We start from the raw sequence: 27986 nt of genomic DNA, 5'->3' as shown, positions 1-27986 counted from the left end.
TAATGGTGAACCTCTGTGTTTTTCTTCATTTTTTACTTAATTTAGCTATACTGGCTTTTCTTAGTATACATCTTTGGTTCATAACACCTGACAAAGAAATTAGAGGTAAAGGAATAGAAAATATATAAATTATAAACTAGTATGTTCAATCTCGATAATAAATGAGAGTAAAACTGAACCATTTAATCCATTTGAAAATTATATAAAATACCCATAGTAAATAATACCAAAGGAAGAAAAGATGATTATTGAATGTATAAAAACAAAACTTCCAAATAAAAACGGGTACACATGAATTGGAAGAAAGGAAATGCAACTTCAATACTGGAGAGCTGAATCGCTACCCATATTCCAGGAAAAAATTACAAGAAAGTAACACAAGAAGGAACACAGGGCTGGATGCAGCGGCTCATGCCTGCAATCCCAGCACGTTGGGAGGCTGAGGCCAGGGGATCACTTGAGCCCAGGAGTTTAAGACCACCCTGGGCAACATGGTGAAACCCCATCTCTACAAAAAATACAAAAATAAGCCGGATGTGGTGGTGCATGCCTGCAATCCCAGCTACTCGGGAGGCTCATGCAGAAGGATCACTTGAGCCCAGGAGGTGAAGGTTGCAGTGAGCCGAGATGGTGCAACTGCACTCCAGCCTGGGTGACAGAGTGAGACCCTATTTCAAAATAAAAAACAAGAAGGAACAAAGAAAGCACATTTAAAATTAGTATATTACCTCTAACCCATTATTCACAGACTACGTAAAAGAAACATGAACTGGAAAATGTAAAATCTAATGTTACGTAATTACTAGCAATTTTATTGTGGTGGAACCTGGTTTAGAATTAGTTAATATTTTACTTAATTAAATGTGCTTTGGAAAGAACTTGAAGTAATGTTTTTGTAATTGTAAACATACCTTAAGCATCTCCATTTCTAAATCTTCATCACTCTCAATTACATAGGATGTATCGTTTTCATTATTAGTGGGAGATAAATGCTTTAAAAAAAAGTATTCAGCATTAATTTCCAGTATAATTGACTTCATATCCTCTTTTCTGCAGAATAAAGCTCCTATGTACTAGATATCTTTAGACAACTTCCTCTTCCCTAATGAATATATAACATATATTTACATGTGTATATGATAGATAAAAAAAGAAGAGAGAGAAGAATGAGCAAAGAAAGAACCAAAGAGAAAGAAAGTATTACAGTTAGGAATACAAAGTTAGATAAAGAGACAAAATAAAATCCCTGCTCTAAACAAGAATACAAAATGACAAGTTCAACTCAGGTTAAACAATGTCAAACTATGTCTCCCAAACTTTTTGAGTATAAGAACTCTCCACAACGTTGAAAAATGCCGTACAAAGAACAATAGTTGTTCTTTGACATCCACTGATTTAAAAAGATTGCAAAAAACTACAATTGTAATATCTTTAAATAAATCAGTATTTTACCAATAGCATTCTCTATATCATTGAAAAGTAGTGTCAGAGATGTTATTTATTCAGTCTATTGCCAATGTTTGGGTATGAGGAAACTTTTCAGTAATTTGGCAATCTCCAGGAACTAAGTGTCCAACAAGATGGGATCCCCCACAAAAATCTATAGAAAGAAAACTCTCAAAAAATGCCAAACATTTAAACAGAAAGTAGGAAAAGGAAGTACAGCCTTCATTAACCTGCAAAATGTAAGCAATAAAAAAAATTGAAAATAAACTTTTTACTAGGAAGAAAAGGTTTTTTTTAAGTTATTTTACTTCTTATTTAATAAAGAAAACAATACTAATAATTAGTACCCAATAAAAATGGCAATAAGTGGTGTAAAAGATGGCAGTCAAATCATGAAATCCAAGGCCAGGTGCGGTGGCTCACACCTATAATCCCAGCACTTTGGGAGGCCAAGGCGGGTGGATCACTTGAGGTCAGGAATTCGAGACCAGCATGGATAACATGTTGAAACCCTGTCTCTACTAAAAATATAAAAATTATCCAGGCATGATGGTGCATGCCCATAATCCCAGCTACTCGGGAGGCTTATGCAGAAGGATCACTTGAGCCCAGGAGGTGAAGGTTGCAGTGAGCCGAGATGGCGCAACTGCACTCCAGCCTGGGTGACAGAGTGAGACCCTATTTCAAAATAAAAAACAAGAAGGAACAAGAAAAGCACATTTAAAATTAGTATATTATCTCTAACCCATTATTTATAGACTACGTAAAAGAAAAATGAATTGGAAAATGTGAAATCTAATGTTACGTAATTACTAGCAATTTTATTGTAGTGGAACCTGGTTTAGAATTAGTTAATATTTTACTTAATTAAATGTGCTTTGGAAAGAACTTGAAGTAATGTTTTTGTAATTGTAAACATACCTTAAGCATCTCCATTTCTAAATCTTCATCACTCTCAATTACATAGGATGTATCGTTTTCATTATTAGCGGGAGATAAATGCTTTAAAAAAAGTATTAAGCATTAATTTCCAGTATAATTGACTTCATATCCTCTTTTATGCAGAATAAAGCTCCTATGTACTAGATATCTTTAGACAACTTCCTCTTCCCTAATGGATATATAATATATATTTACATGTTTATGTGATAGATAAAAAAGGGAAAGAAGAATGAATGAAGAAACAGAGAACCAAAGAGAAAGAAAGAAATATAGTTAGGAATACAAAGTTAGATAAAGAGACAAAATAAAATCCCTGCTCTAAACAAGAATACAAAATGACAAGTTCAACTCAGGTTAAACAATGTCAAACTGTGTCTCCCAAACTTTTTGAGTATAAGAACTCTTCACAACGTTGAAAAATGCCGTACAAAGAACAATAGTAGTTCTTTGACATCCACTGATTTAAAAAAGATTGCAAAAAACTACTATGATTGTAATATCTTTAAATAAATCAGTATTTTACCAATAGCATTCTCTATATCATTGAAAAGTAGTGTCAGAGATGTTATTTATTCAGTCTATTGCCAATGTTTGGGTATGAGGAAACTTTTCAATAATTTGGCAATCTCCAGGAACTAAGCGTCCAACAAGATGGGATTCCGCGACAAAAATCCATAGAAAGAAAACCCTCAAAAAATGCCAAATATTTAAACAGGAAGTAGGAAAAAGAAGTACAGCCTTTATTAACCTGCAAATTTTAAGCAATAAAAAAAACTGAAAATAAGCTTTTTACTAGGAAAAAAAGTTCTATTTTTTAAAAGTTCTTTTACTTCTTATTTAATGAATAAAGAAAACAATACTAATAATTGGTACCCAATAAAAAATGGCAATAATTGGTGTAAAAGATGTCAGCCAAATCACGAAATCTAAGGCCAGGTGCAGTGACTCACACCTGTAATCCCAGCACTTTGGGAGGCCAAGGCAGGCAGATCACTTGAGGTCAGGAGTTCGAGATCAGCATGGCCAACATGGTGAAACCCCGTCTCTACTAAAAATACAAAAATTAGCCAGGTGTGGTGGCGGGTACCTATAATCCCAGCTACTTGGGAGGCTGAGGTAGGAGAATCACTTGAATTAGGGAGGCGGAGGTTTCAGTGAGCTGAGATTGTGCCACTGCACTCCAGCTTGGGCGACAGAGCTAGATTCCATCTCAAAAAAAAAAAAAAAAAAAAAAAAAAATCATGAAATCCTGGTAATTCTATACTATATGAAACATATCACTTAAAGTATATACCTAATAAAAATTCCTAGAATATCAAAGGGAAATGTAGATGTTAGCAAAACCTGATATTTCCCAGAAGGGGAACATCCTTTATGAATGGTTGGTATGAGAATATTTTGAAAATCATTTTAAAATGAAATGCATGTATATACTGATGGAAGTGATTACTAATAGTTACCAAAATATAGATAATTGCTCAAATACTAAAATTATTGTTGCCATTAGAAAAATGATGGTGAAATAACTCTAATTAAATGGTCAAATCTAACCTTTTTTTTTTTTTTTTTTTGAGACGGAGTCTTGCTCTTTCGCCCAGGCTGGGGTGCAGTGGTGCAATCTCAGCTCACTGCAAGCTCCGCCTCTTGGGTTCACACCATTCTCCTGCCTCAGCCTCCTGAGTAGCTGGGGCTACAGGCGCGCACCACCACGTCCGGCTAATTTTTTTGGATTTTTAGTAGAGACGGGGTTTCACCGTGTGAGCCAGGATGGTCTCGAGCTCCTGACCTCGTGATCCGCCCACCTTGGCCTCCCAAAGTGCTGGGATTACAGGCGTAAGCCACTGCGCCTGGCCTCAAATCTAATTTTTTAAAAAACTTATTTATCGTGAAATAAAATATAAAATTTCAGAGAATATAGGCAACTTAAGTAATTTTGTAAACTAATGAAAAACAAATGAGAAATTAAGAAATTAATTTAATGAAGAAGTTAAGGAAAAAAAATCTGACTCTGAGATGACAGTAAAACTATAGTGTCAAGCAAAAGCATCAGGAATTAGAAACCCTCTTACATGAGCAAGTAAAGAAATTCTGGACCAGGCACAGTGACCCACACTTATAATCCCAACACTTTGGGAGGTCAAGGAAGGTGGATCACTTGAGTCCAGGAGTTGGAGACCAGTCTGGGCAACAGAGCGAAACCCCATCTCTACAAAAAATTACAAAAATCAGCTGAGTGTAGTGGCCCAGGCCTGTGTTCCCAGCTACTAGGGAGGCTGAGGTGAAAGGATCACTTAAGCCCAGGAGCTGAAGGCTGCAGGGAGCCAAGATCGCACCACTGCACTCCAGCTGGGGTGACAGAGCAAGACCCTGTCTCAAAAAAAAAAAAGAAAAAAGAAAAAAAGTCTGTATAAAGAAATAAAATACACCCCCAAAAATCAAAGTCAGAAGAGTAAACACTAGTAGATATGAAGAGAATCCACAAAAAGCAGAGATATTATGAAAAAAGCATACGAAATTGTAAAATAGTGAACTACTACAAATGTCTGTTGACACTATAAAATCTTTCCACTACACAATGCTGCACATCATACTAAGTCAGGAGCAGCAAACTAAGGCTCACAAGCCAAATATGGCCCACTATCTGTTTTTATAGATAAAGTTTCATTGAAACACAGACAGGCACAATTGTTTACATTTGTCTGTGACTGCTTTCACACTACAATAGCAGAACTGAGTAACTGCAACAGAGACTGTCCCACAAAGCCTAAAATATTTACTATCTGCCCCTTTACAGGAATAAAGTCAGCCAGACCCTACTAATAACTAAAAATGTGCTTCCTCTTTATTTAGTACCTCAGTAGATTTATAAGCAATATCACTAAGATATTTTTCCTGAGCCTGCTGTTCCAAAATTTGGAGTTCATGTTCTGTAATATCTAACGACATCAAACAAGCTCTTTCCATATTCTCTTTCAATTTATTGTCTTCTACTCCTTCTTCAAATCCATCTTCTTTTTGTTCCACTTTATTTCCAAGTACATCTTCTCCACCATGTTTAGCTAAATGATCAAGTGTTGGGTCCCATGTTTCATCTTCAACATTAATAAAAATTTTATGTTCTCCAATTTGTTTCTGTTGTACTCCCCCAGTAGTTGAATCTTCAAAGGATGATAAGTTTAAATTATTGCTAGGCCTCAGTTCGGTCTCAATGTTAGTAGACCCAATTATCATCTTCCTCAGTGAATACAGATTTTCTGAAATATCCTTTAGTAAGATAGAAACTCTAAAAAAAATAGAAAGATTAATTGAACTTTAATTGCATTAACTATAAGGACAAATTGTGAAGCATTTTAATAAGTAAAAGCTTTCTAAGTTGACCTTCACTTAAAAGATCAATAGTATTAAGACTGTTCTTCATTCCCTAATGCCCACATATAATTACAGCTTACAGGCTACTCTCTAGCATCGAGGCACTTCTGTACCAACAGTTGACTTGTATGTTTACTAAGAGTCAGTAGTGCTTGATCCCAAATTTGTTTATGCCAACTATAGATTTTTTTGTTGATTAATCTGATTAACTTAATTAATGTAAAGTAAGTTGATGATACATGATCACCAAAAAAAAAAAAAAAAAAAAACCTATTTAATTAAATTCTAAGTTGAATATACAGAAAGATTCTGTAAATTTCTTTTTTGTTAAAAAAAAAAAAAAAGGTGTTTGATAAACTATGATAAAAGAACCCTAAAAGTCTCAAGGAAAATCATAATGCCTAGGACTCTACACTAAGATTACTTCAAGTGTCTTAATTTTTCACTCTGTCTTAAAGAATTGGAAATTGTAGACGGTACACTATAGGTGTGGTTTAAACAAGAAACACCATGCAGAACTCCAAAGAGCTGGCCTGTATATAACGAAAAAGCCTTGACATATACAAAAAGACTGGGAACAAACAAACATTAACATTTTAAGTTAAAAGAAAATTTGGGGCGGGCGCAGTGGCTCATGCCTGTAATCCCAGCACTTTGGGAGGCTGAGGCGGGTAAATCACTTGAGGTCAGGAGTTCAAGATCAGTCTTGCCAACATGACAAAACCCTGTCTCTACTAAAAATACAAAAATTAGCCGGACGTGGTGGCACGTGCCTGTAATCTCAACTACTCAGGAGGCTGAGGCAGGAGAACCGCTTGAATCCCGTAGGCAGAGGTCCCAGTGAACTGAGGTAGTGCCACTGCACTCCAGCCTGGGCAACAAGAGCAATATTCCATCTCAAAAAAGAAAGAAAATTTGATGATCCCGTTTTGCCTAATTGTTTCACTTCACTGATCAATTACTAGTCCCAACTGGAACAAGTAAGAGTGTTTGTGCTCTAATTTGAAAATGATGCTGTTTTGCATCTCCAAAAATCTCGAAACTCTACATTTTTGGAACAGAAAAAATCAATTTCCCATCAGTAGGCAAATATAACAAGTGAGAAAATATGGATAGGATGCATATAAATAAATATGAGCTGAATTTCTTAGCTCCTTAATTGCAGCTGCTAATGTATAACATTTTAACTAAGTAAGTTTAAATGACTATATTATAACCCAACCTAGTTAGTTGGAATGGAAAACGACTGCTAGAGTGTAAAATGAGGCACAACATCTTGTCTATTTGTTGTAGAGCTTATTAAAGTACTTCATAAAAGCAGAAATTAGTGGAAGTGAAGGGAATACGATAGGCAGGGACATGTTTTACTCCTTAATTAGTGATTTTGTTTAGGTCTTCTAATATTTATGTATTTAATATCAATGCTTAATAAAATCTGACATGCCTTTTAAAATTTTATACTAATGACTCAAGTAAAAATTTGATCCTTCAGGGGAATAAACTATCAAAAGTGCTAAGTGGTTTCATGCGTTATTTCCAGTTACTTCTATCACTGAAAACACCACTCCAAAGTTGGGCTCAAGCTTAAGTAGACAAAGTCTACATTAACACAAACAAAATCAAGAGCAAAATTAAATTCAAAAACTAAAAACACACTAATGTTATCTAATTTAAACATTCTAAAATTCTATAAATCTTATAAAGAACTTTTAGCCTTACATGCAGCCACTCAAATGTTAAAATTACATGCAAATAGCTTAGTAGGAACAGGTATGTGATACAGTTTAATTGTTACATGGACAGGAAATGGTGTCACATATAAAACAGCAACAGTGGCACAGATTGACTATCAAGAGTGTAAGGGCTCATTTATCAGGCCCTGACATCAGGGAATATAACATGTGTTATGTAAGATAACTAATATTTACTCTAACAAATACCAAGGCTGTCCTGCCTTTTTCAGTAAGGCACAGTGTACTTTTCCTTCTTCTTCAGGATTGTTATTATGCATATTAGTAGCCTGCAGACAGCCTTAGCACCCAGGAGAATGTCAAGTACATGACAGCAATAGAAGAGATATATACTGAATTTAAATCAGTGACTAAGCAGTACTATACACTGCCAATACCTTCAGAGTCCACTGAAGCATAAAGCTGCTCCCTTCTGTAACAAACTTCAAACCGTTCTATTTTAAGAGTTCTTAGTTCTAATTTTTATAGTTTTGTTTACTCTTTCACAGATTGTCAGCTGTCACTTCCACCTACTGTCATGTGCATATCATTAGTTATTTACACCATTTTCACTTTAACTCAGTACCCAAGCTTGTCAAGCAAAACGTGGCCTCATGCACTCCACTGGAAATGCAGAAAGTAAGCTGGAATACATGCTTATAGCATTATTTTGACTGCTCAGAGGTCTTTTTCGTTCTCTCCTGGTTCTGAGATGTCATCTAGATACATTAGATATTACTGTGGACTTGTTACAAAGAACATGAAATAAGAGACTAATTATTGTTTTCACACTAAAACTTCGCAAGACCCAGTATTTCCCATTCCCAAGTTTTAAGAAAACCCATTTAGCTTCAATATGTAAAAAATAATTATATAAATTGATAATTCTTGTCATACCCAACTAAATCAGAGTCAAGGGCCAAGAGAAAAAAAGCACTCAAGGCACATAACATTACTTTAAGAATATAATTTTCTGGGAGCCTACTTTCTGAAACTGCCTATTATAACCTAAAACCAGTTTTATCTAATAGATACTGAAACAACCTGCTGCAACTCTAAGACTAGTTTTACCCACCACAGTCACTAACCAATTCAGAGCTTCCAACTCACCAAAATTTACTAGTGCCAAAGAACTTTCTGGAAAAACAATACGTAACATTTTCCTTTTTATATAACCTCCAAACTTCTCTTCGTTGTTCAGAGATACCAAAGACCACCCAGTCTGTGTATATGCCCCAAATTTAATTCTTGCTTCCCAAATAAAACATTTTCAATTTAATGATCTGTCTCTATATTTTACTTGACTTCAACAGATATTATGAAGCAAAGCATTAAGCATATGTGATTTACATCCAGTAGATATTTTAATTGCTAGTACAAAAATCTGAAATGCATGTAAAAGTCACGTAAAAGGTGACTGCTCTAATTTCATGGAGGGAAAAATGTATAAATGAGTAAGAAATGGCTTTACTAGTATCCTCCCCCATTTGAAAGTTATATCTTTCAGGCCGGGCGTGGTGGCTCACGCCTATAATCCCAGCACTTTGGGAGGCTGAGGCGGGCAGATCATGAGGTGAGGAGATCGAGACCATCCTGGCTAACATGGTGAAACCCCGTCTCTACTAAAAATAAAAAAAAATAGACGGGCGTGGTGGCAGGTGCCTGTAGTCGCAGCTACTCGGGAGGCTAAGGCAGGAGAATGGCGTGAACCCGGGAGGCAGAGCTTGCAGTGAGCCGAGACTGTGCCACTGCACTCCAGCCTTGGTGACAGAGCGAGACTCCATCCTAAAAAAAAAAAAAGTTACATCTTTCAGAAATTCTCCAAGTTGCATTAAAAATTACCAAAACAGGGCCAGGCGCGGTGCCTCACGCCTGTAATCCCAGCACTTTGGGAGGCCAAAGCGGGTGGATCGTGAGGTCAGGAAATTGAGACCATCCTGACTAACACGGTGAAACTCCGTCTCTACTAAAAATAGAAAAAAATCAGCCAGTCATGATGGCGGGTGCCTGTAGTCCCAGCTACTCAGGAGGCTGAGGCAGGAGAATGGCCTGAACCTGGGAGGCGGAGGTTGCAGTGAGCTGAGACTGCACCACTACACTCCAGCCTGGGCGACAGAGCGAGACGCCATCTCAAAAAAAAAAAAAAAGAAAGAAAAAGAAAAAAAAAATTACTAAAACAAATTCTAGGGGGACAAATTACTTTGACAAAAAAGCTAAATTTATATATCATGGTTTTAAATCTCAATCAAATCTATCACAAATCTTATCCAGAAAAGCATACATTAACTGCACTTTTTCAGTCAGAATTCTATTTCAAGTAAGAGTTTCACATTTCTACAAAGTATTTTTTGGCCCAAAATTACATTACCACATTCTAATTGTTCATTGTTCCAGAGCATTCCTGCTTTTAGAGATTTAACAAGGAAGTCATCCTGCAATTAAGGCCAGGACAAGGTCTGATTCCAAAAAGACACAGCACCTGTATCCCAAGATCTATTAATCTGTATAACATTTGATCCAACTTTTTTAAGTTACCTAGTGCTTTAGCTATAAAAGAATCTCTAAAATTGCAATGTCTTTTGTTCTAATAATCTATTTAATTAAGTAGAATTCTTAAGTAATAATCAGATAATAACAGAAAATGAGGCTACTAAGTATGAAGTTGCTTTTGGTCACTATAGATTTCAAGTAACCAAACTATAAATGTTATCAAATGAAAGATACTCATTAACAGAAAGGAAATGACAACTTTGAATCTTAAATATTTTCCTTAATGTATACTTATTTTGCTTTCACAAAAAATATAATATAGATATAATTTCAAAATGTATAATATGAATACAATTTCTATTCCTTTGTTTCATAAAACATCGTACAAAGCAGACAGAAAAGGCTTAAACCTTTGGATTCACTATTTAACAACTGGAAAGATAGCTCTCAAATTTATGCATCAGTCGTGTGTGGGTATTCAAGCAAATTTCTATGAGTCAACCTTAATGAATAGTATTCTTCACATACAGGAAAATGTAATTTAAAAAAAACAGAATTGATTTAAATTTTTTAAAAAACGGTAATATTTAACCTCTGTGGGTTTTCCAATTTACTGAAAGCATCAGGAAGATGCTTAGCCAGATCCATCACTTCCTCAGAGATTGAAGTCAACTGTTTGTTCATGTCGCTAAGTAGGATTTCTTCCTCTAGGAGAAAAAAAAAAAAAAAAACATCAATATTAATTTTCAAACCACAAAGCAGAGATATTCATTCAGCCACTTCATTAACTAATATTAGGGCTCAAATTTTCATTTTCTTTCCTTAAATGAATTCCAACAAAAAGACCTTCTTATTCAATCCCCAAATTGCCTCAGTTGCTTTCCCTCTCTTTCAAATTTGTACTGTTTCAATTTAAAGTAAATTCCAAATGATCTGCAGTCATATGTATTATAACCCAGCAGTTATTGGCCTAGGCAGAAGGAGAAGGTGGAAATGAGAATCTGAACCCGTCTGTACTATTGCAAAATCAGAAGTCAGCATAACACCATGTATGCTGCTACTTAATAATACTGTTTAGTAAGCACAGCCTTCTCCAACAGTCATCCCTCATGCCTTCATTCCCAGTCATCACCAAAATAAAATGCAAGCCCTTCCTTTTCTTTTTTGAGACAGAGTCTCACTCTGTCGCCCAGGCTGGAGTGCAGTGGCGCGATCTCGGCTCACTGCAACCTCCACCTCCCGGCTTCAGGCGATTCTCATTCCCTAGCCCCCGGGGTAGCTGGGACTACAGGCATGTGCCACCATGCCCAGCTAATTTTTTTTTTTTTTTTTTTTTTTTTTGTATTTCTAGTAGAGACAGTGTTTCGCCATGGTGGCCAGGCTGGTCTCCAACTTCTAGCCTCAAGTGATCCGCCCACCTTGGCCTTCCAAACTGCCGGGATTACAGGCATGAGCTACCAACCCGGTCAAAATAAAATGTAAGCCTTCCTAATCAGTGATCATCTTCCAAATTCTCAACTTCATCCTGCCTGGTACATCATTTGCCATCAACAGCACAAAGCCTGCCCTGCTTTACCAAACACTTCCCCTGCTTAGAATTTATTCATCATCATTTCTCTTGTCCTTCAAAAGCCCATCTCCTCTGAAGCCTATGAGATAGAGCTACATAACCTGCTATTTGTGATTACTACAGTTATCTTGTCATCTCCAAACTGCATCCTTTCATCCCTTGGAGATCTTAACGCCTGATTCATTAACTGACTTTCCCTCCACTACTATTCCTGTGATAACTGCCAGTGACTTCAACATCCACAGGCCAGTTTCTTGACCCCTGCATTTCCGACAATCTTTTCTTTAACAGACCTTAGCCACTCCATTCCACAGTCATACCGTTGACCTTATAATTGCCAATAAAATCACCACTTCCAGACTTCAACTGTAAGCCTTCCACCCTGAGAACACCAGCATACCTATCTTTCCTTCCAGCATGCTTTCCCCAACAATACTTTGACACTTGCAGAACCAAATGCATTGATCCTATCACCTTTTCCTTACCTATCGCCCTCCCTACTCCCACTCCCCACTGAGCCTTCCATTTCTCTCTTACCCACAATACAGTAATCATTCCTTTGTATCTATAGACTCTCAACTCCTTTGCTCTTCCCTCCCTCCATGGTAATTACCTGGCAAAACCTCTACTCTTAATAAAATCCACTTTTTTTTTTACCTACCTGATGCCTACACCCAAGCAGTTGAATATAGTTGAAAATAAAGCACATCGATGATGACACAAGTTATTTTAAACTCAGGACACAGATTTCAAACGCACCCTCAGCCCTGACTGTTAATTCTTCTGTTTCCCACTCTCAAAATGACTATTTCAAACATCTTCCTTTCTTTGTGAACCTCCAACACCTGTGAGAACAACTTTACCTCTTATTTCACTAAGAAAAATGAAACAATAAGAGAATTACCTCATCTTCCCACTTTTCAATTTGCTATTCAGTCTTCAGATCTCTACTCCCATTTATAGCAAAATTCCTTGAAAGAGTTGTCTATACTCACTCTCTCAAATTTTCCGCTCCCATTTCCTCCCAAACCAACTCCAACTAAGTTTTCACCCAAATCAGTAGAGCAAAGCTGCTTTTGAAAAGGTTACTGATGGGCCGGGCGTGGTGGCTCACGCCTGTAATCCTAGCACTTGCGAGGCCAAGGCGGGTGGATCATGAGGTCAAGAGATCTAGAGCACCCTGGCTAACATGGTGAAACCCCATCTCTCCTAAAAATACAAAAAAATTAGCCAGGTGTGGTGGCCGGCGCCTGTAGTCCCAGCTACTCGGGAGGCTGAGGCAGCAGAACAGCGTGAACCCAAGAGGCGGAGCTTGCAGCGAGCCGAGATTGCGCCACTGCACTCCAGCATGGGCGACTGAGCAAGACTCTGTCTCAAAAAAAAAAAAAAAAAGAAAAGAAAAAGTTATTGATGGCCTCCACACCATCCAACCTAACTTAATTCTAGACTCTCATCTTACTCAACTTCTCCAAATGCTTTAAAGCAACTGACAACTTCTTCCTATTTAAAACATTTTCTTCAGGTGGCTTCAGAACTAAACACCTCCTGTACTTCCCTCCTTCATTAGTGGTCCTCCCAGTCCTCTTTGCTGCTCTCTCCTCATCTTCCCAACCTCTAAATGCTGGTGTGCCTTTGAGGTCAATATCACGTCTATTCTTTATTTCATTCACTCCCTATTTTATCTCATTCAGTCTCACTGCTTTAACTACCATCGGATCTGAATTACATCTCCAACCTCAACCTTGAACTTTGGGATCATATTTCCAACTAAGACATTCTCTTGGATACCAATAATCATCTAAAACTTAGGATATGCAACACTGAAATCTAAAGTTTTCTCACCCAAACCTGTTCTTCTCATAATCTGTCCACTATAACTGACCTTTCCATTCATCAGATGATCTGACCAAAATATCTTAACGTTCTATCAATCTTCACACCTCACCCCTTACAGGGAATTCATCAGCAAATCCCTCACAATATATATCTTCCAAATATCTACAGAGGCTACCACTTCTCATCACCTCTATTGCTACCAGTCTAATCCAAACAATTATTGTCTATTGCCTGGGCTGTTACAATAGCCTCCAAACTCTCTGCCAAAATGCCCTGGGGCTAAACATTTTTCCTTTTACAACAACCAGAAAAATCTTTCTAAAATAAAATTTTAATTATATAATTATTCTGCTCCAAACCCCCTATGGGTTTCCCATCACCCATCATCGTATTTATTTTCATTAATAAGAAATGAAGTCAGATCCACAGCCTACAAGGCCCTACGTGATGTGGCCCAAGTTCCTTTTCTAGCCTCATTTCCTGCCACTCTTACCCTCACTCATTTCATTCAGTTATATGCACTGTTCCTCCAAACAAGCCAGCCAATCACCCTAGGAGGTTTTGCACTTTCTTCCCTCTAATCCTGCTATGGTCTTCCTTCAGATAACCACACGGCTCCCTCACTTCACCCAAAGGAAATGAAGGGGTGTGGTTCGTTTGGCTTGTAAATTTTCCCAAGCAACTCTAACAGTGCCTGACACATAAGCACCCAACAAATAAGTGTTATATGAATCAATAAACGTTCCCTTTCCAAACTAACCTTCTAGAAGAACAGTTGTTTACACATGCCTTAGTTATTTCTAAAACAACTAAAACAAGCTTCCAAGAAAATGTTGTTTTCAAGCCAGACGCAGTGGCCTGAAACCCGAGGTATTCAGGAGGCTGAGGCAGGAGGATCGCTTGAGGCCATGAGTCTGAGCCAGGCTGGGCAACATAATGAGAACCTGTCTCTGTTTCCACATTCCTTAGATCTAACTTACTCCTCTATTCACGTTAATATGATTTCCTCCTACCTCATTCTCTTACTATGGTTATAGGACCTTCATGTTACCAAAGACTGTGGACTCTTCTCTGTTTGAATAGCATATGCTCCAAATGACCACTCCTCAAAACACTCCTTTGCTACCCAGTACAGCAAAGCTATTGTTTAAAAGATTACAAATGATCAGCGCATTGCCAAATCTAATGATGAATTCTAAGTCCTCAGTTTCTCAAACTCTCAGCAGAATTTAAAACAGTTGATAGCATCCTCCTACTTAAAACAAGTTCTTCACTTGGTTTTCTGCACACCACACCTCCTAATTTCCTCGATGTCTATGGCAACTCCTTTGGTGTCCCCTCCTCCACGCAAATGTTCAACACTAAGAGTTCCTCAGGATTCTCAGTCCAAACTCTCTTAACTCAAACTGTCCTCTGTGCTACAGCCAACACAACTAATTCTTGCACCATCTCCACTTTGCTATCTTATAGGTCTCTCTCCCTTAACATATCTAAAATCAACTGTGTGACAATGCATCCCAAAATCTTGCTCTTCCTCAATGCTTTTCATTCCCGTTGCTTATGCCAACAACACAGGAATGATCCTTGACATGTGTCTTTCATCATTACCTCAAATTCCGTTGGTTTATTAAACGTATTTTGAGGCGGGGCATAGTGGCTCAATGCTTGCTCTATTAAATGTATTTTGAGGTCAGGTGTGGTAGCTCACGCCTATAATTCCAGCACTTTGGGAGGCTGAGGTGGGCGGAGGACTTGAGACCAGGAGTTCAAGACCAGCCTGGCCAACATGGCGAAACCCCATCTCCACTAAACATATAAAAATTAGCTGGGTGTGGTAGCAGGTGCCTGTAATCCCAGTTACTCAGGAGGCTGAGGCAGGAGAATCGCTTGAACCCAGGAGGTAGAAGATGCGGTAAGCCGAGATCACATCCAGCCTGGGTGACAGAGCAAGACTCAAGAAAAGAAAAAAAAAAAATGAATTTTGAATCTGTCAACTTCTCTCCATTCTCAACACAATTAACCGATTCAAGTTGCCATTATCTCTCACTTGGATTATTGTCACAGCCTCCCAAAAGATATTCCTACTGTGACTCCTGCCTTCCTCCTACCATTCGTTTTTTATTCTAGAGCCCAAGTTCTTCTTTTTTTTAATGTAATTCATTGCTGTGTTTAAAACCCTCAGTCACTTCGATTGCTCTTGGGAGGAGATATAAACTTCTTACCATGGCCCATCTGCTTTCCTTTTTCTGCTTCGCCTTTATCCGCCCAGTCCTATTCAATGTTCTACTGAACTACTTTCAATTACCCATAGACACCATAATTTCTCTTACCTCTGAAACTTGGCGCCTGTAATTTCCTGTACCCATTCTTTCCTATACTCTTCAGCTAGCTAACTTTTTTTTTTTTTTTTGAGACAGAGTCTCACTCTTGTCATGCAGGCTGGAGTGCAATGGTGCAATCTCGGCTCACTACAACCTCCGCCTCCCAGATTAAAGCAATGCTCCTGCCTCAATCTCCCAAGTAGCTGGGATTACAGGCGCCCATTACCACATCCAGCTAGTTTTTTGTATTTTTAGTAGAGATGGTGTTTGACCATTTTGGCCAGGCTGGTCTCGAACTCCTGACCTCAGGTGATCTACCCACCTTGGCCTCCCGAAGTGCTAGGATTACAGGCATGAGCCACTGCGCCCAGCCTTAGCTAACTCTTGCTCAGGTTTCAGGTCTGGCTTTTACCTGCACTTTCTCCAGGAAATATTCTATAATATTTCCCCCAATATGTGTCAGATGCCTCTTGGTGTGCTAACTACTGTACCTTGTTTTCCCATGACGTAAGACTCATCTCCCTGCAATTGCTTTTTTCACTCATCTATATCCCCAATAAAACTGTAGGCCCCTCAGGAAACAGACTATGCCTGGCTTGTTCACTAATGTATTCCCATATTGTAAAATGCTCAGCAATATTTAATAAATGAGTAAATGTATCTTTAACTACTATATCATTTGGTGTTTATTAGCTACCATCTTGGGAATAAGTCAATGGGGAAACAACGTGTAAACATTCTTTTATGTTCTAATCTTTTTATCCTTTAACAAGAAGAAAAAAACAGTCTAATAATAAAAAGCGAAAGAGAAAAGTGATCATTTGAAAATATCATCCATATGTACATGAAGAAAATTAGAGAACAGTGATGCTGATACTTCTGGCTGAATAACAGAAAGGAAGGGAGGGAGGAAGGAAGGCAAAAAGATGGTATTCTTGGTTATTAGGTTGGTGCAAAAGTAACTGTGGTTTTTGCCATTAAAAATTACCAAAACCATAATTGTTTTTGCACCAAACTAATACAATTCACTGGAATCTGAGTCAAGATGTCACAATATACTCACATATATAATGTAATAAAGGGGAAAAAAAGTGAAGGTCAAATAATGTAGTATTACAATGTAGCATTACAATGACAGGTACACAGATACCAGGACTTACAGTATTGTGTTATTAATATGTATTACTTTAATGAAAAATATAGTAAACATTCCTTGGAAGCATTTTCATCAAAATTGCACATGTAACAAAATTGTACATGTAACCTACATGCAATTCCACATAAAAATTCATAAATCTCCTCTGTTGAATTTTAGTTTTATTATGAGTTAAATAAGTTCTTACATACTGTTTCCCTAATCAGCTTAAAAAACCTATCACCTGCCTCAGTTAATTAACATACAGTCATTCCTCTGTATCCTTGAGGGATTGGTTCCAGGAACCTCCCCATCACTGATATCAAATCCATAGATGATCAAGTCTCTTACATAAAATGCTGCAGTATTTGCATATAACCTATACACATTATCCTGTATACTTTAAATCATCTCCAGATTTCTTATAATACCTTATACAATGCCTACACATCACTTCATTCATATGGATTCAGTGTGGTACTCCACGCAGTAAATTCAACTTTTCCTTTTTTAAACTGTGAATTTTTTTTTTTTTGGCTGGAATGTTCTCAATCTGCGATTGGCTGAACCCACAGATGCAGAACCCAGGGATATGGAGGCTGACTCTAAGTTACAGCCACAAGACCTCTGACTACAGAGAACCAGCAGGCATTCATCAGAAGTGGCTCTCCAGGGAGGGGAAGTAAGAATAAAGACTCTTCTACCTTAACATACAAAGGAGGACCTGCCACCCACAGAGGCTCTGAATCCCTTCTCAATGACAATTATAAAGAATATCATATCATTTTATATGAGGCAGTCATGCCATATTTTTAAGAGTATTTAGCAAAATGGTCTAATTTAATTAACATCTTAACAAACACAATCATTTAAAATCGCCAAAAGGAAACTACAAGAATAGTGATAACTTTATTATCAATACAGATGTTTTGAATAGTTTGTCCCTTTAGGTGTTCACAATTATTCTATAAAACAGACATTATGCTAGTATCCACATTCCACCCTTGGAGAAACAGGTACATCCCAGGTCACATGGCTGGGATTCACATTGGTCTGTGCAACAAAAAGCCTGGGCTCACCCACTCCACTACGTGGCTCCTTCTGCACTCACTGGCCTATCAAGACCTCTAAAAACAGCACTGAGTTTGGATGACATGTCCATTATTTTTAGAGAAAAATCACAGAAAAAAATTAGAAATGTAAACCAGTATGTTAGAAAGCACTGTAAAATGCTCAACAATATTTAATAAATGAATAAATATATCTTTACCTACTTTCTCATTTAGGGTTTATTAGCTACCATCTTGGGGATAAGCCATCTCATATGTTTTAAAGTATTATATAGAAAGCATTTCAAATACTTATAGCAAGGACGTATCATCTCCAGACTGGGAGAAAGCTGGCTGTGTCACTGCTATTATGAAAGCCACAAAGCCCCAACTCTAGAAGCCAAATACATAGCAATGCTACAAAGTAAAAGAAGTAAGGGCTGCTTTGCCACAAGTAACAAAGATGAAACACTAATCTTGGGCCCTGATGGATCCCACCCTAATGTCAGGAATACTCAGACATTCAAGAAGTTATAGCACTAAATGCTTTGCAAATATGTGAATATTGTCTTTTTGGAGATAACCCTCACAAAAGAGTGAATTCACATTTTATTTATGGATCTTAACATACCTTTATTTATAGCAAACCTTTGCACAGCGTCATCCAAAATTTCTAAATTTCGGTAAATAATAAAACCAGCCTATAAAAAAACAGAAAAATTTAAAAAGTGTCCTAAAGATCACTGAAATAAAACAGTAAGTCCCATCTTCAGAAAAATCGAAGAGAATGATTTGCAAAGCACCCAAACATGGAATTCAACCTATTATGTGACACAAATATCAATATGTCCTCATTTAATAATCATACCAATTGTGAAAATTGAGAAAGTAAGCTGCCTAAGCCTTAAAAGTTTGTTTTCACTTTTTCACACTCAATATTACACACAATATCCAAATAAAATAACCTACCTATAACGGAATCTAACAAAATGCAATCTAGTGAGAGAAATCCTATTTAAATCAGCTGAGAATGTTAGTCAGTATATGAAGAGTCCTCCTTCTAAGTCCTGTTAACAAGAACAATCAAGTCACATTGATTTTTCATGAATAAAAATGCTACAGAACTTGTGCTAGCTCTCAGCAAGTTTGGGGATATCTTTTAAAGGAAAATTATCATCCAATTTTCCTAACAAAAGTGAATTGTTGCTGGTTACAATTCAAAGGAGGTTCCATTCCTTTGATAGATGCAAAGGAGAAACAATAAAATATTCATCTACAAATGATAGCATGAATTAGGAGAAAACAAATTCACTGTGGAATAAAATACATTTCTTAAAAAACACACAATAGTGCTAGATATAAAGAAAAGCCCAGATTTCACTACATACAAACATGTAAATATAAAAATATATCTAATGGCAGCAACAAGCTAAATTTGGAGGCAATTTTTCTAAAATTTCACCACATTTTATGTATAAATATAGGAAATAAGGCCAGTTTGAAAATAGAAACTGTACTATAATTATTTTCATTCTGAATTGTTTATATATCAAATCCATCATCAGTACTATTTGTGCTTGCTCAGCCTGGGTTTCTTAGCCTTTCATGTTTTCAGCAAGTTCACATTTCTTTTTACATACAAATTAGACATTAATTTGGCTTCATGACAATGAAAATAACTAGCATTGAACAATCTGTTGATTGGTACTTGCTAACTAATATCGAGAATGAACAGTTTCACTAAATGTCTTCCTAAGCATTTTTCAATGCCAAATTGATATAAAATATTTTGGTAGAGTTTCTGCCACTACTACAATAAAATTTTTCTAAAGTCATTTATAATAATGTTTTTAAAACACATCACAATTTCTAAAGATCTTTAAGCACGTACATAAGCATCAGTGGCTGCATACAGTTTCTGGTCCTCAGTGAGAGGAAATTTACTCCAATTGCTACAGCGGATAGACTTGTCTTTCAGAAGCTGTTTACCTAAGAGGTGTTTAACCAGACCGCTGAGGCTCCAGGTCTCTGTACATTTCAACTAGAAATGATGAAAAAGCAACACAGTAAAAATCAGTTCCTGTTTTCAGGTATTAACAAATGACATCAAATGAACATACCACAGATAAAATTAGGAAATGTTATACCAAAATACAACCCACAGACAGCCTTCAACCAATTCCCTGTCACTAAAAGCCTCATATGCAGTCCACATTGTAAGAATTTAATTCTAGGATTTCCCTAATGTAGGTATTAAAATTCTTGGACTTTAAAAGTACTGTTCATGAAAAAAAGCTGGTTAGTAGTCTTTCTACCTCCCAGACAAATGAATAGTTGGCTAAATATGAGAATTTAATTTAATGACTTCGTTAATAAAGTATGTGAAATATAGGTGATGGAACTGAGAGCCAAACTTCCACTAAGAGCACTGTATCACAAGAGCTCCATTATGCTCTCCCTTAAATAAAAAAAAAATTTTTTTTGAGTTACTGGTATAAATGTATTAAAAATATACACCTAAAACACAATTTTACATTTGCAAATATATGAATGTGAAAGAGTACCAAGAACTGGGAGGAAGGGAAGGAGAAGGCTTGCTTAAATAAACTGTATGTAATCCCAGCACTTTGGGAGGCCGAAGCAGGTGGATCACACGGTCAGGAGATCAAGACCATCCTGGTTAACATGGTGAAACCCCGCCTCTACTAAAAAAAATACAAAAAATTAGCTGGGTGTGTGGCACGCCTGTAGTCCCAGCTACTTGTGGGGCTGAGGCAGGAGAATCACTTGAACCCAGGAGGCAAAGTTTTCAGTGAGCCAAGATTGCACCACTGCACTCCAGCCCATGCAACAGAGCAAGACTGTGTCTCAAAAAGAAAAAAAAAGAAAGAAAGAAAGAAACTGTATGCTGGCCAGGTGCGGTGGCTTATGCCTGTAATCTCAGCACTTTGGGAGGCCAAGGCAGGCAGATGACCTGAGGTCAGGAGTTCGAGATCAGCCTGACCAACATGGAGAAACCCCATCTCTATTAAAAACACAAAATTAGCCAGGCTTGGTGGCGCATGCCTGTAACCCCAGCTACTCAGGAGGCTGAGGCAGGAGAATCACTTAAACCCGGAAGGTGGAGGTTGCAGTGAGCCGAGATCGTACCATTGCACTCCAGCCTGGGCAACAAGAGCGAAACTCCATCTCAGGGAAAAAAAAAAAAAAAAAGAAACTGTATGCCAAGACAGTAGATTAGAACTAAAGGTTTTCCATTGTGGAAGGCTATGTAGCAATTCCTCAAAGACCTAAAGAAAGAAATACTATTTACCCCAGCAATCCCACTACTGGGTATATACCAAAAGGAATATAAATCATTCTGTTATAAAGACACATGCACGCATATGTTCACTGCAGCACTATTTACAATAGCAAAGACATGGAATCAGCCTAGATGCCCATCAATGATAGACTGCATTAAAAAAAAAAAAAAAAAAATGTGGTACATATATATCATGGAATAGTATGGAATAGTATGCAGCCATTAAAAAAAAAAAAAAACAAGATCATGTTCTTTGCAGGGACAGGGATGGCATTGGAGGCCATTATCCTTAGCAAACTCATGCAGGAACGGAAAAGCAAATACCGTATGTTCTCACTTGTAAGTGAGATCTAAATGATAAGAACACATGGACACATAGAGGGGAACAACACACACTGTGGGAGGTGGAGAGTGGGAGAAGGGAGGAAGAGAATCAGGAAAAATAACTAATGGGTACTAGGCTTAATACCTGGGTGATAACCTGTACAATAAACCCCCATGACACAAGTTTACCTATGTAACAAACATGCACATGCACCCCTGATCGTGAAACAAAAATTAAAAAAAAAAAAAAACTAAACTAAAGGTTTTCATTATAGAACATTCACTTGGAACTTTTTTATTGCTACAAAAACATTATATAACTTAAACTATTTTTTCAAAAACTCTAACATTCAGATAGAAAGTACATTCTGTGCAACACAAAATTATCTTCATTATGAAATTGTATATATATTGATTTTACCTTTTTATTGGCAACATCTGTCAACTCCACAAAATTCTTCAATTTGATATCAAAGTCACGTAGAAGTTTCCACTGATCTCCTTCAATTCCTACACCTGCCTTTTTAATTGCTTTATTTTCAAGCAACATTTTTAATCCCTGGGGGAAAACTGTAACATTTTCTTGTTATTTCCGTAAGTTCTGTCAAGTATGATGGATTTATGTCCTACTTCTTATACATACCAGGTTTATGTTTAAATTTGTATTTAACAGTAATCTTAAATTCAGAAACACATTCACCTTGAGTATGTCTTAACTAAAGCAAATGGTCCTGATTGATAAATGACAAGAAAAAATAATCAGTTTCAATGCCACTCCTGCTAGCAATAGCAGTATATATCCTGGTCAGTTAGCCCCTTAAAATTTCAGTTTTCTCTTCTCTAAAACAGAAAAAATGTCAATGCCTCACAGGTATGTTGTGAAAAGGCCGGGCGCGGTGGCTCAAGCCTGTAATCCCAGCACTTTGGGAGGCCGAGGCGGGTGGATCACAAGGTCAGGAGATCGAGACTATCCTGGCTAACACGGTGAAACCCCGTCTCTACTAAAAATACAAAAAACTAGCCGGGCGCGGTAGCGGGCGCCTGTAGTCCCAGCTACTTGGGAGGCTGAGGCGGGAGAATGGCGTGAACCCGGGAGGCGGAGCTTGCAGTGAGCCGAGATCGCGCCACTGCACTCCAGCCTGGGAGACACAGTGAGACTCCGTCTCAAAAAAAAAAAAAAAAAAAAAAAAAAAAAAAAAAAAAAAAAAACAAGGAATGCGTGTGAATCAGGTAGAACATAAATACTTAAATAAATTTAAGATAATGAGAGAATGGCCAGCTAATAAACGAATTTAATTTTATAGGGATAAAGTTGACATATTACAATTATCAGCCATAAAAAAATGAAATGAAGAGACACCAACCTGACATGGAAGAAATGTGGAACAAGTAACATTTGCTCTCAGAAACACACAACTGAATTAGCGCAACTTTGCCAAGTTTCCCTTTATTGTATAATGGTGGCCACTCCATGTCAAATCCCACGACATCCCCATCTGATAGACTCATGCTAAGGGGGGAAAAATCGTGTAAATTAATTATGTTAAAAATTTAAACTTCTGTATAATTAAAGACATAATTCAAATTTTAAAAGGCAATCACAGACAAGTTATCTGCAGCACATACAACTGATAATGAACAGCCAGAAAATATGTAAAATTGCTTGAAAAATAAGTAAGAAAAGACAAATTATTCAGCAGAAAAATGGAGAAAAATATGAACAGGTAATTCCCAAAAGAAAATCCAAATGACCTATAAATCCAACAGATATGGCCAGGTACGGTGGTTTGCCCCTGTAATCCCAGCACTTTGGGAGGTCAAGGCAGGAGGACTGCTTGAGACTAGGAGTTTAAGACCAACCTGTGCAACACAGCATGTCTCTACAAAAAAAAAAAAAAAAAAAAATTAAAAATTAACTGGGCGTGGTGGCACACACCTGTAGTCCCAGCTACTCAGGAAGCTGAGGCAGGAGGATCACTTGAGTCCAGGAGTTCAAGGTTAACGTGAGCTATGATCACATCACTGCACTTCAGCCTGGGTAAAAGTGCAAGACCCTGTCTCCAAGAAAAACAAAAATAAAAAATAAATTTTAAAAATCCAAAAAAAAATGTGAAGACACTGCTTCTCACTAGAAGTCAAAGAAATGCAAATTAAGTCTACATGATTTCACATCTATCTGACTGGTAAAAATTAAAGTTTCAGAATACCAAGTGTTAAAAGGATATCTATCAGTGGGGAATGTATAAATTGGTAAAATCCTTTTGGAAGAAAACTTTGACAATGACAATATCTAGTTGAAGGTGCATAAACACTATGGCCCGGCAAGTTTTGTCACAAATAAATGAAACCCTCAGATGTGTACAAACAGACATATTTAAGAATGTGCATTGCAACACTGTTCCTACTGGCAAAACTTAGAAACAAACTAAATTTCCATTAACAAGAGAATGGACTGAACCAGCTGTTGCATAAGGAAACATTGTAAGATGTAACAGTTAAAATGTAACTATGCAGATCAACAAGAAAAATTCTCAAAAACATAGTGTTGAGTAAAAAAGACAAGTTACAGAGTACACATAGTTTGTTAGCATTTTTTAAAGTTTTTAAATGGGCAAAATAACATTATATAATATTTTCAGATATAAAATTATTAAGTACTATTATAAAAACCATGTGAGCAGCCAGTGGCTCACGCCTATAATCCCAGTGCTTTGAGAGACCAAGGCAGGAGGATCACTTGAAGCCAGGAGTTCAAAACTAGCCTAGGCAACACAGTGAGACCCTGTCTTTAAAAAATATAAATAAATAAATTAGCCAGGCATGGCAGCATATACCGGTAGTTCTAGCTACTTGGGAGGCTGAGGTGAAAGGATCACATGAGCCCATAAGGTTGAGGCTGCATTGAGTATGATCTCACCACCGCACTCCAGCCTGGATAACAGAGCAAGACCCTGTTTTTATTAAAAAGGAAAAAAAAAATGCACAAAACTCATAGAAGTTATCTCAGAGGGGCACAGGGGGAGAATCAGAAAGAACAAACATGGGGCTTCAGCTGTATTTTAATGTTTCATTTCTTGATAAAGAACTGAAGAAAACAGGCCAGGCGCAGTGGCTGACGCCTGTAATCCCAACACTTTGGGGGGCCAAGGCAGGCAGATTGCTTGAGTCCAGGAATTCAAGAGCAACCTGGGCAACATGGCAAAAACCCCATCTCTATAAAAAAATACATATAAAAATTATTCGGGCGTGGTGGTGCATGCCTGTAGTCCCAGCTACTCAGGAGGCTGAGGTGGGAGGATTACTTGAGCCCAAGAGGCGGAGGTTGCAGTGAACCAAGATCACACCACTGTCACTCCAGCACGAGCAACAGAGTAAGACCCTATTAAAAAAAAAAAAAAATTGAAGAAAATTAAGATTTGATAAACAAAGTGGGAGGAATATGCATATTTATTATATTGCTATCTATTGTTGTTGATACTTGCTTATTTAACAGTTATTAAAAATTGAAAATATATTTAAAAAATAAAAGAAACTCAACTTCTGCTTCAGGCCAACATTATAACAAGGGAGGCCAGACTCACTCTCCCACCACAAACAAATCTAAACTTGGACAAAACATATAAGACAACTGTTTCGGATACTAGACAACAGGCAGTACAGGACTATGATCTCCAAGGGAAAGGAAATGAAGGGTGAACCTTACAGTTGCCCCACGTTCTTCCTGGGACCCATTGCAGACAACAGAACAGGGAGAAGAATCACAAGGAGAGCACTGAGTTGGGGAGACAGAGTTCAGAGCCCTGGAAGCTGAAGGACCTGGAACTGCTGGGGTAGAGTTCTGGAGAGGAGGAAGCTAGGCAGGAAAAGAGCTCCGGAAATCTTCCTAAGGGACTCCTTTGGTCTTTGCAGAATACGAAGACAAGCATGCATAGACCATTACTCTATGGGGCCGGGCAAATAACCATAAGCTGAATGATTCTCAGGACGGACTTACACAAAGGTAAGAGGCATTAAAGCTCTGAAAAGTCAGAGAACAGATAGCTGATCACCAGAGGCAATCAACAAAGACTCCAGAAGGGTCACATCTTATTAGAAGGCTAAATTACCCTTAGACTAAAGGCAAATGTGGACCTTCCCTGATCAAGCTTGAAAACAAGCTTCAAAACATAAAGTTGATCTTCAAGTAACTTAGATGTCTGACAAAGTTCCTTTCTTTAAAGGAAAACAATAAAATCTAACATTCTGCAAAGTAAAATCACAATGCCTAATCTTAAAAAAAAAAAAATTAACAGCTGTAAGAATAAACAGGAAAATATGACCCAAAACCAGGAGAAAAATCATCCAACAGAAAGAAAAAAATCCTAGAATAATGGAATTAACAGACAAGTACATTAAAACAGCTATTAAAAATATGCTAAATATATTCAAGAATTTCAAAAGAAACATGAATAATGAGAGCTAAAATGGAAAAAAAAAAAAAAAAGAACCAAATGGAACTCCTAGAGATAAACAAAATAATGTAGTATCTAAAAAAGAAATTCACAGGATGGTATAAACAGACCAGACACTATAGAAGAAAAAAATATAAGTGAACTTGAAGACATAGGAAATGAAACTATTGAAGCTATGCAAAAGGAAGCACAGAAAGAAGAAAAGGAAGAAAGAAAAAAAGACTAAAAGGAAACAGCCTCAGTGGCCTGCAACACAGTGTCAAGCAATCAAACTTGTGTGTACTAAGAGTCCCAGAAAGTGAAAAGAATAACAGGATAGGAGGAAAAAAGATCTGAAGACATTTTTCAAATTTGACTAAAGGTATAAGTCCACGGATCAAAAAAATTCAGTGAACTCCAAGGCAAATAAACACCAACCACATTACACAAGGGCACATCATAATCAAATTGTTGGAAATCTGTGGTAGCAAAATTTTAAGGTATCCAGAGGAAGGGAAAGCAAACACAAAAACTCTGCCTGCCTTTTATAAAATACATAGAAGTCATCAAAACTACAATTCTTCAAGTCACTTTTGCTAATTGCCTTCAGAAATGACATACCTTCAGCAAGGCTGAAGGTAACATGGTAGAGTTAATATGTAATCATAAACAACAGATTTTACCTCCTCTGTGAAACTAATTCAGTATAATGAATCCCAAAGTGGCCAGATAACTATAGTAGAAGTAAAAACACTTGAATGTTATTTCTAGCTTATATCTACACCAGTAGACCATTAATAAATAGCTTAACTTACCTCTGCCTTTTGTTTGTTTGTTTGTCTGTTTGAGACAGGGTCTTGCCCTGTTGCCCAGGCTGGAGAGCAGTGGTGTGATCAAGGCTCACTGCAGCCTCAACCTCTTGGGCCCAAAACCTAGGCCTCCTGAGTAGCTAGGACCACAGACACCTGGATAATTTTTAAATTTTTTTTTTATAGAGATGGGGTCTTACTATGGCTAGTCTCAAACTCCTGGGCTCAAGCGATCCTCCTGCCTTGGCCTCCCAAAGTGTAGGGATTATAGGCATTAGCCACTGTGCCCAGCACCTCTGCTTTTTTTAACCCAATATGTAACAAATTTTTTCCTTTTTTTAAAGAAAAAAAAGACAGGTATAACAACTTCAAAAAAGATCTGAATGAATTCCTTATTACTTCTGTTTTATGCTTTGAGAGCCTTGGATTGCATTATTGCAGTCCTAATTTTACAAGGCAACCTTTAAAAATACTAACAGACATTTCTGTTTTTTGTTTGTTTGCGGGTTTGTTTTTTGTTTTTTTTTTTTTTTTTTGAGACGGAGTCTTGCTCTGTCGCCCAGGCTGGAGTGCAGTGGCACAATCTTGGCTCACTGCAACCTCCGCCTCCCGGGTTCAAGCAATTCTCCTGCTTCAGCCTCCTGAGCAGCTGAGACTACAGGCGCCCACCACCACACCTGGGTAATTTTTTGTATTTTTAGTAGAGACGGGGTTTCACCATGTTAGCCGGGATGGTCTCGATCTCCTGACCTCGTGATCTACCCACCTCGGCCTCCCAAAGTGCTGGGATTACAGGCCTGAGCCACCGTTATCTGGCCTCTAATGTTTAGTGAGAACATTTTTTAAGGATCATTTGTTAGAATTGTTGCTAATTAAACACAACAGAGCCAATCACAGCCATTATTCAATATTACTATGTTGATTATTTTTAATGAAATATAAAGGTGCATTTAAAGGTTAAATAATTTTTGCATTTTTTCCCTAAATTGGTAAAATAAACACAATATGTTCAGTAGCTCTATATATAACATCTTAAGTACTAAAAGTTAAAAAAACTGTCGTGCTCACTTCAGCAGCACATATACTAAAAAAGTTAAAAAAACTGTCTAAAGTAATAGAAAAGCATATGCATGAACAAACTGACAGATTACAAATTAATTCAGTGACTATTTTTTATTTGAAACGTAAAACTTGGTGATAGTCTATACATAGAAATAATTATCTATTGAAC

General features: G+C 37.3%; 1 protein-coding gene across 1 annotated transcript in view; it reads right to left on the bottom strand.

Moving 5' to 3' along the window:
• WRN (Werner syndrome RecQ like helicase) overlaps nt 1-27986 on the bottom strand; it is a 139559-nt gene that overhangs the window by 86048 nt on the left and 25525 nt on the right. The window contains exons 4-11 of the mRNA XM_025394193.1: nt 22881-23026; nt 21938-22086; nt 19780-19929; nt 18520-18589; nt 10570-10684; nt 5242-5671; nt 2368-2448; nt 912-992 (exon numbers count right to left, since the gene is read on the bottom strand). Coding sequence (XP_025249978.1) covers nt 912-992; nt 2368-2448; nt 5242-5671; nt 10570-10684; nt 18520-18589; nt 19780-19929; nt 21938-22086; nt 22881-23026 — 1222 coding nt within the window. The remainder of the gene's footprint in view (nt 1-911; nt 993-2367; nt 2449-5241; nt 5672-10569; nt 10685-18519; nt 18590-19779; nt 19930-21937; nt 22087-22880; nt 23027-27986) is intronic.

The sequence above is a fragment of the Theropithecus gelada genome, chromosome 8 (assembly GCF_003255815.1).
Source record: "Theropithecus gelada isolate Dixy chromosome 8, Tgel_1.0, whole genome shotgun sequence".
Taxonomy (NCBI): Eukaryota; Metazoa; Chordata; class Mammalia; order Primates; family Cercopithecidae; genus Theropithecus; species Theropithecus gelada.
This window is presented reverse-complemented; position numbering and strand designations above follow the sequence as displayed.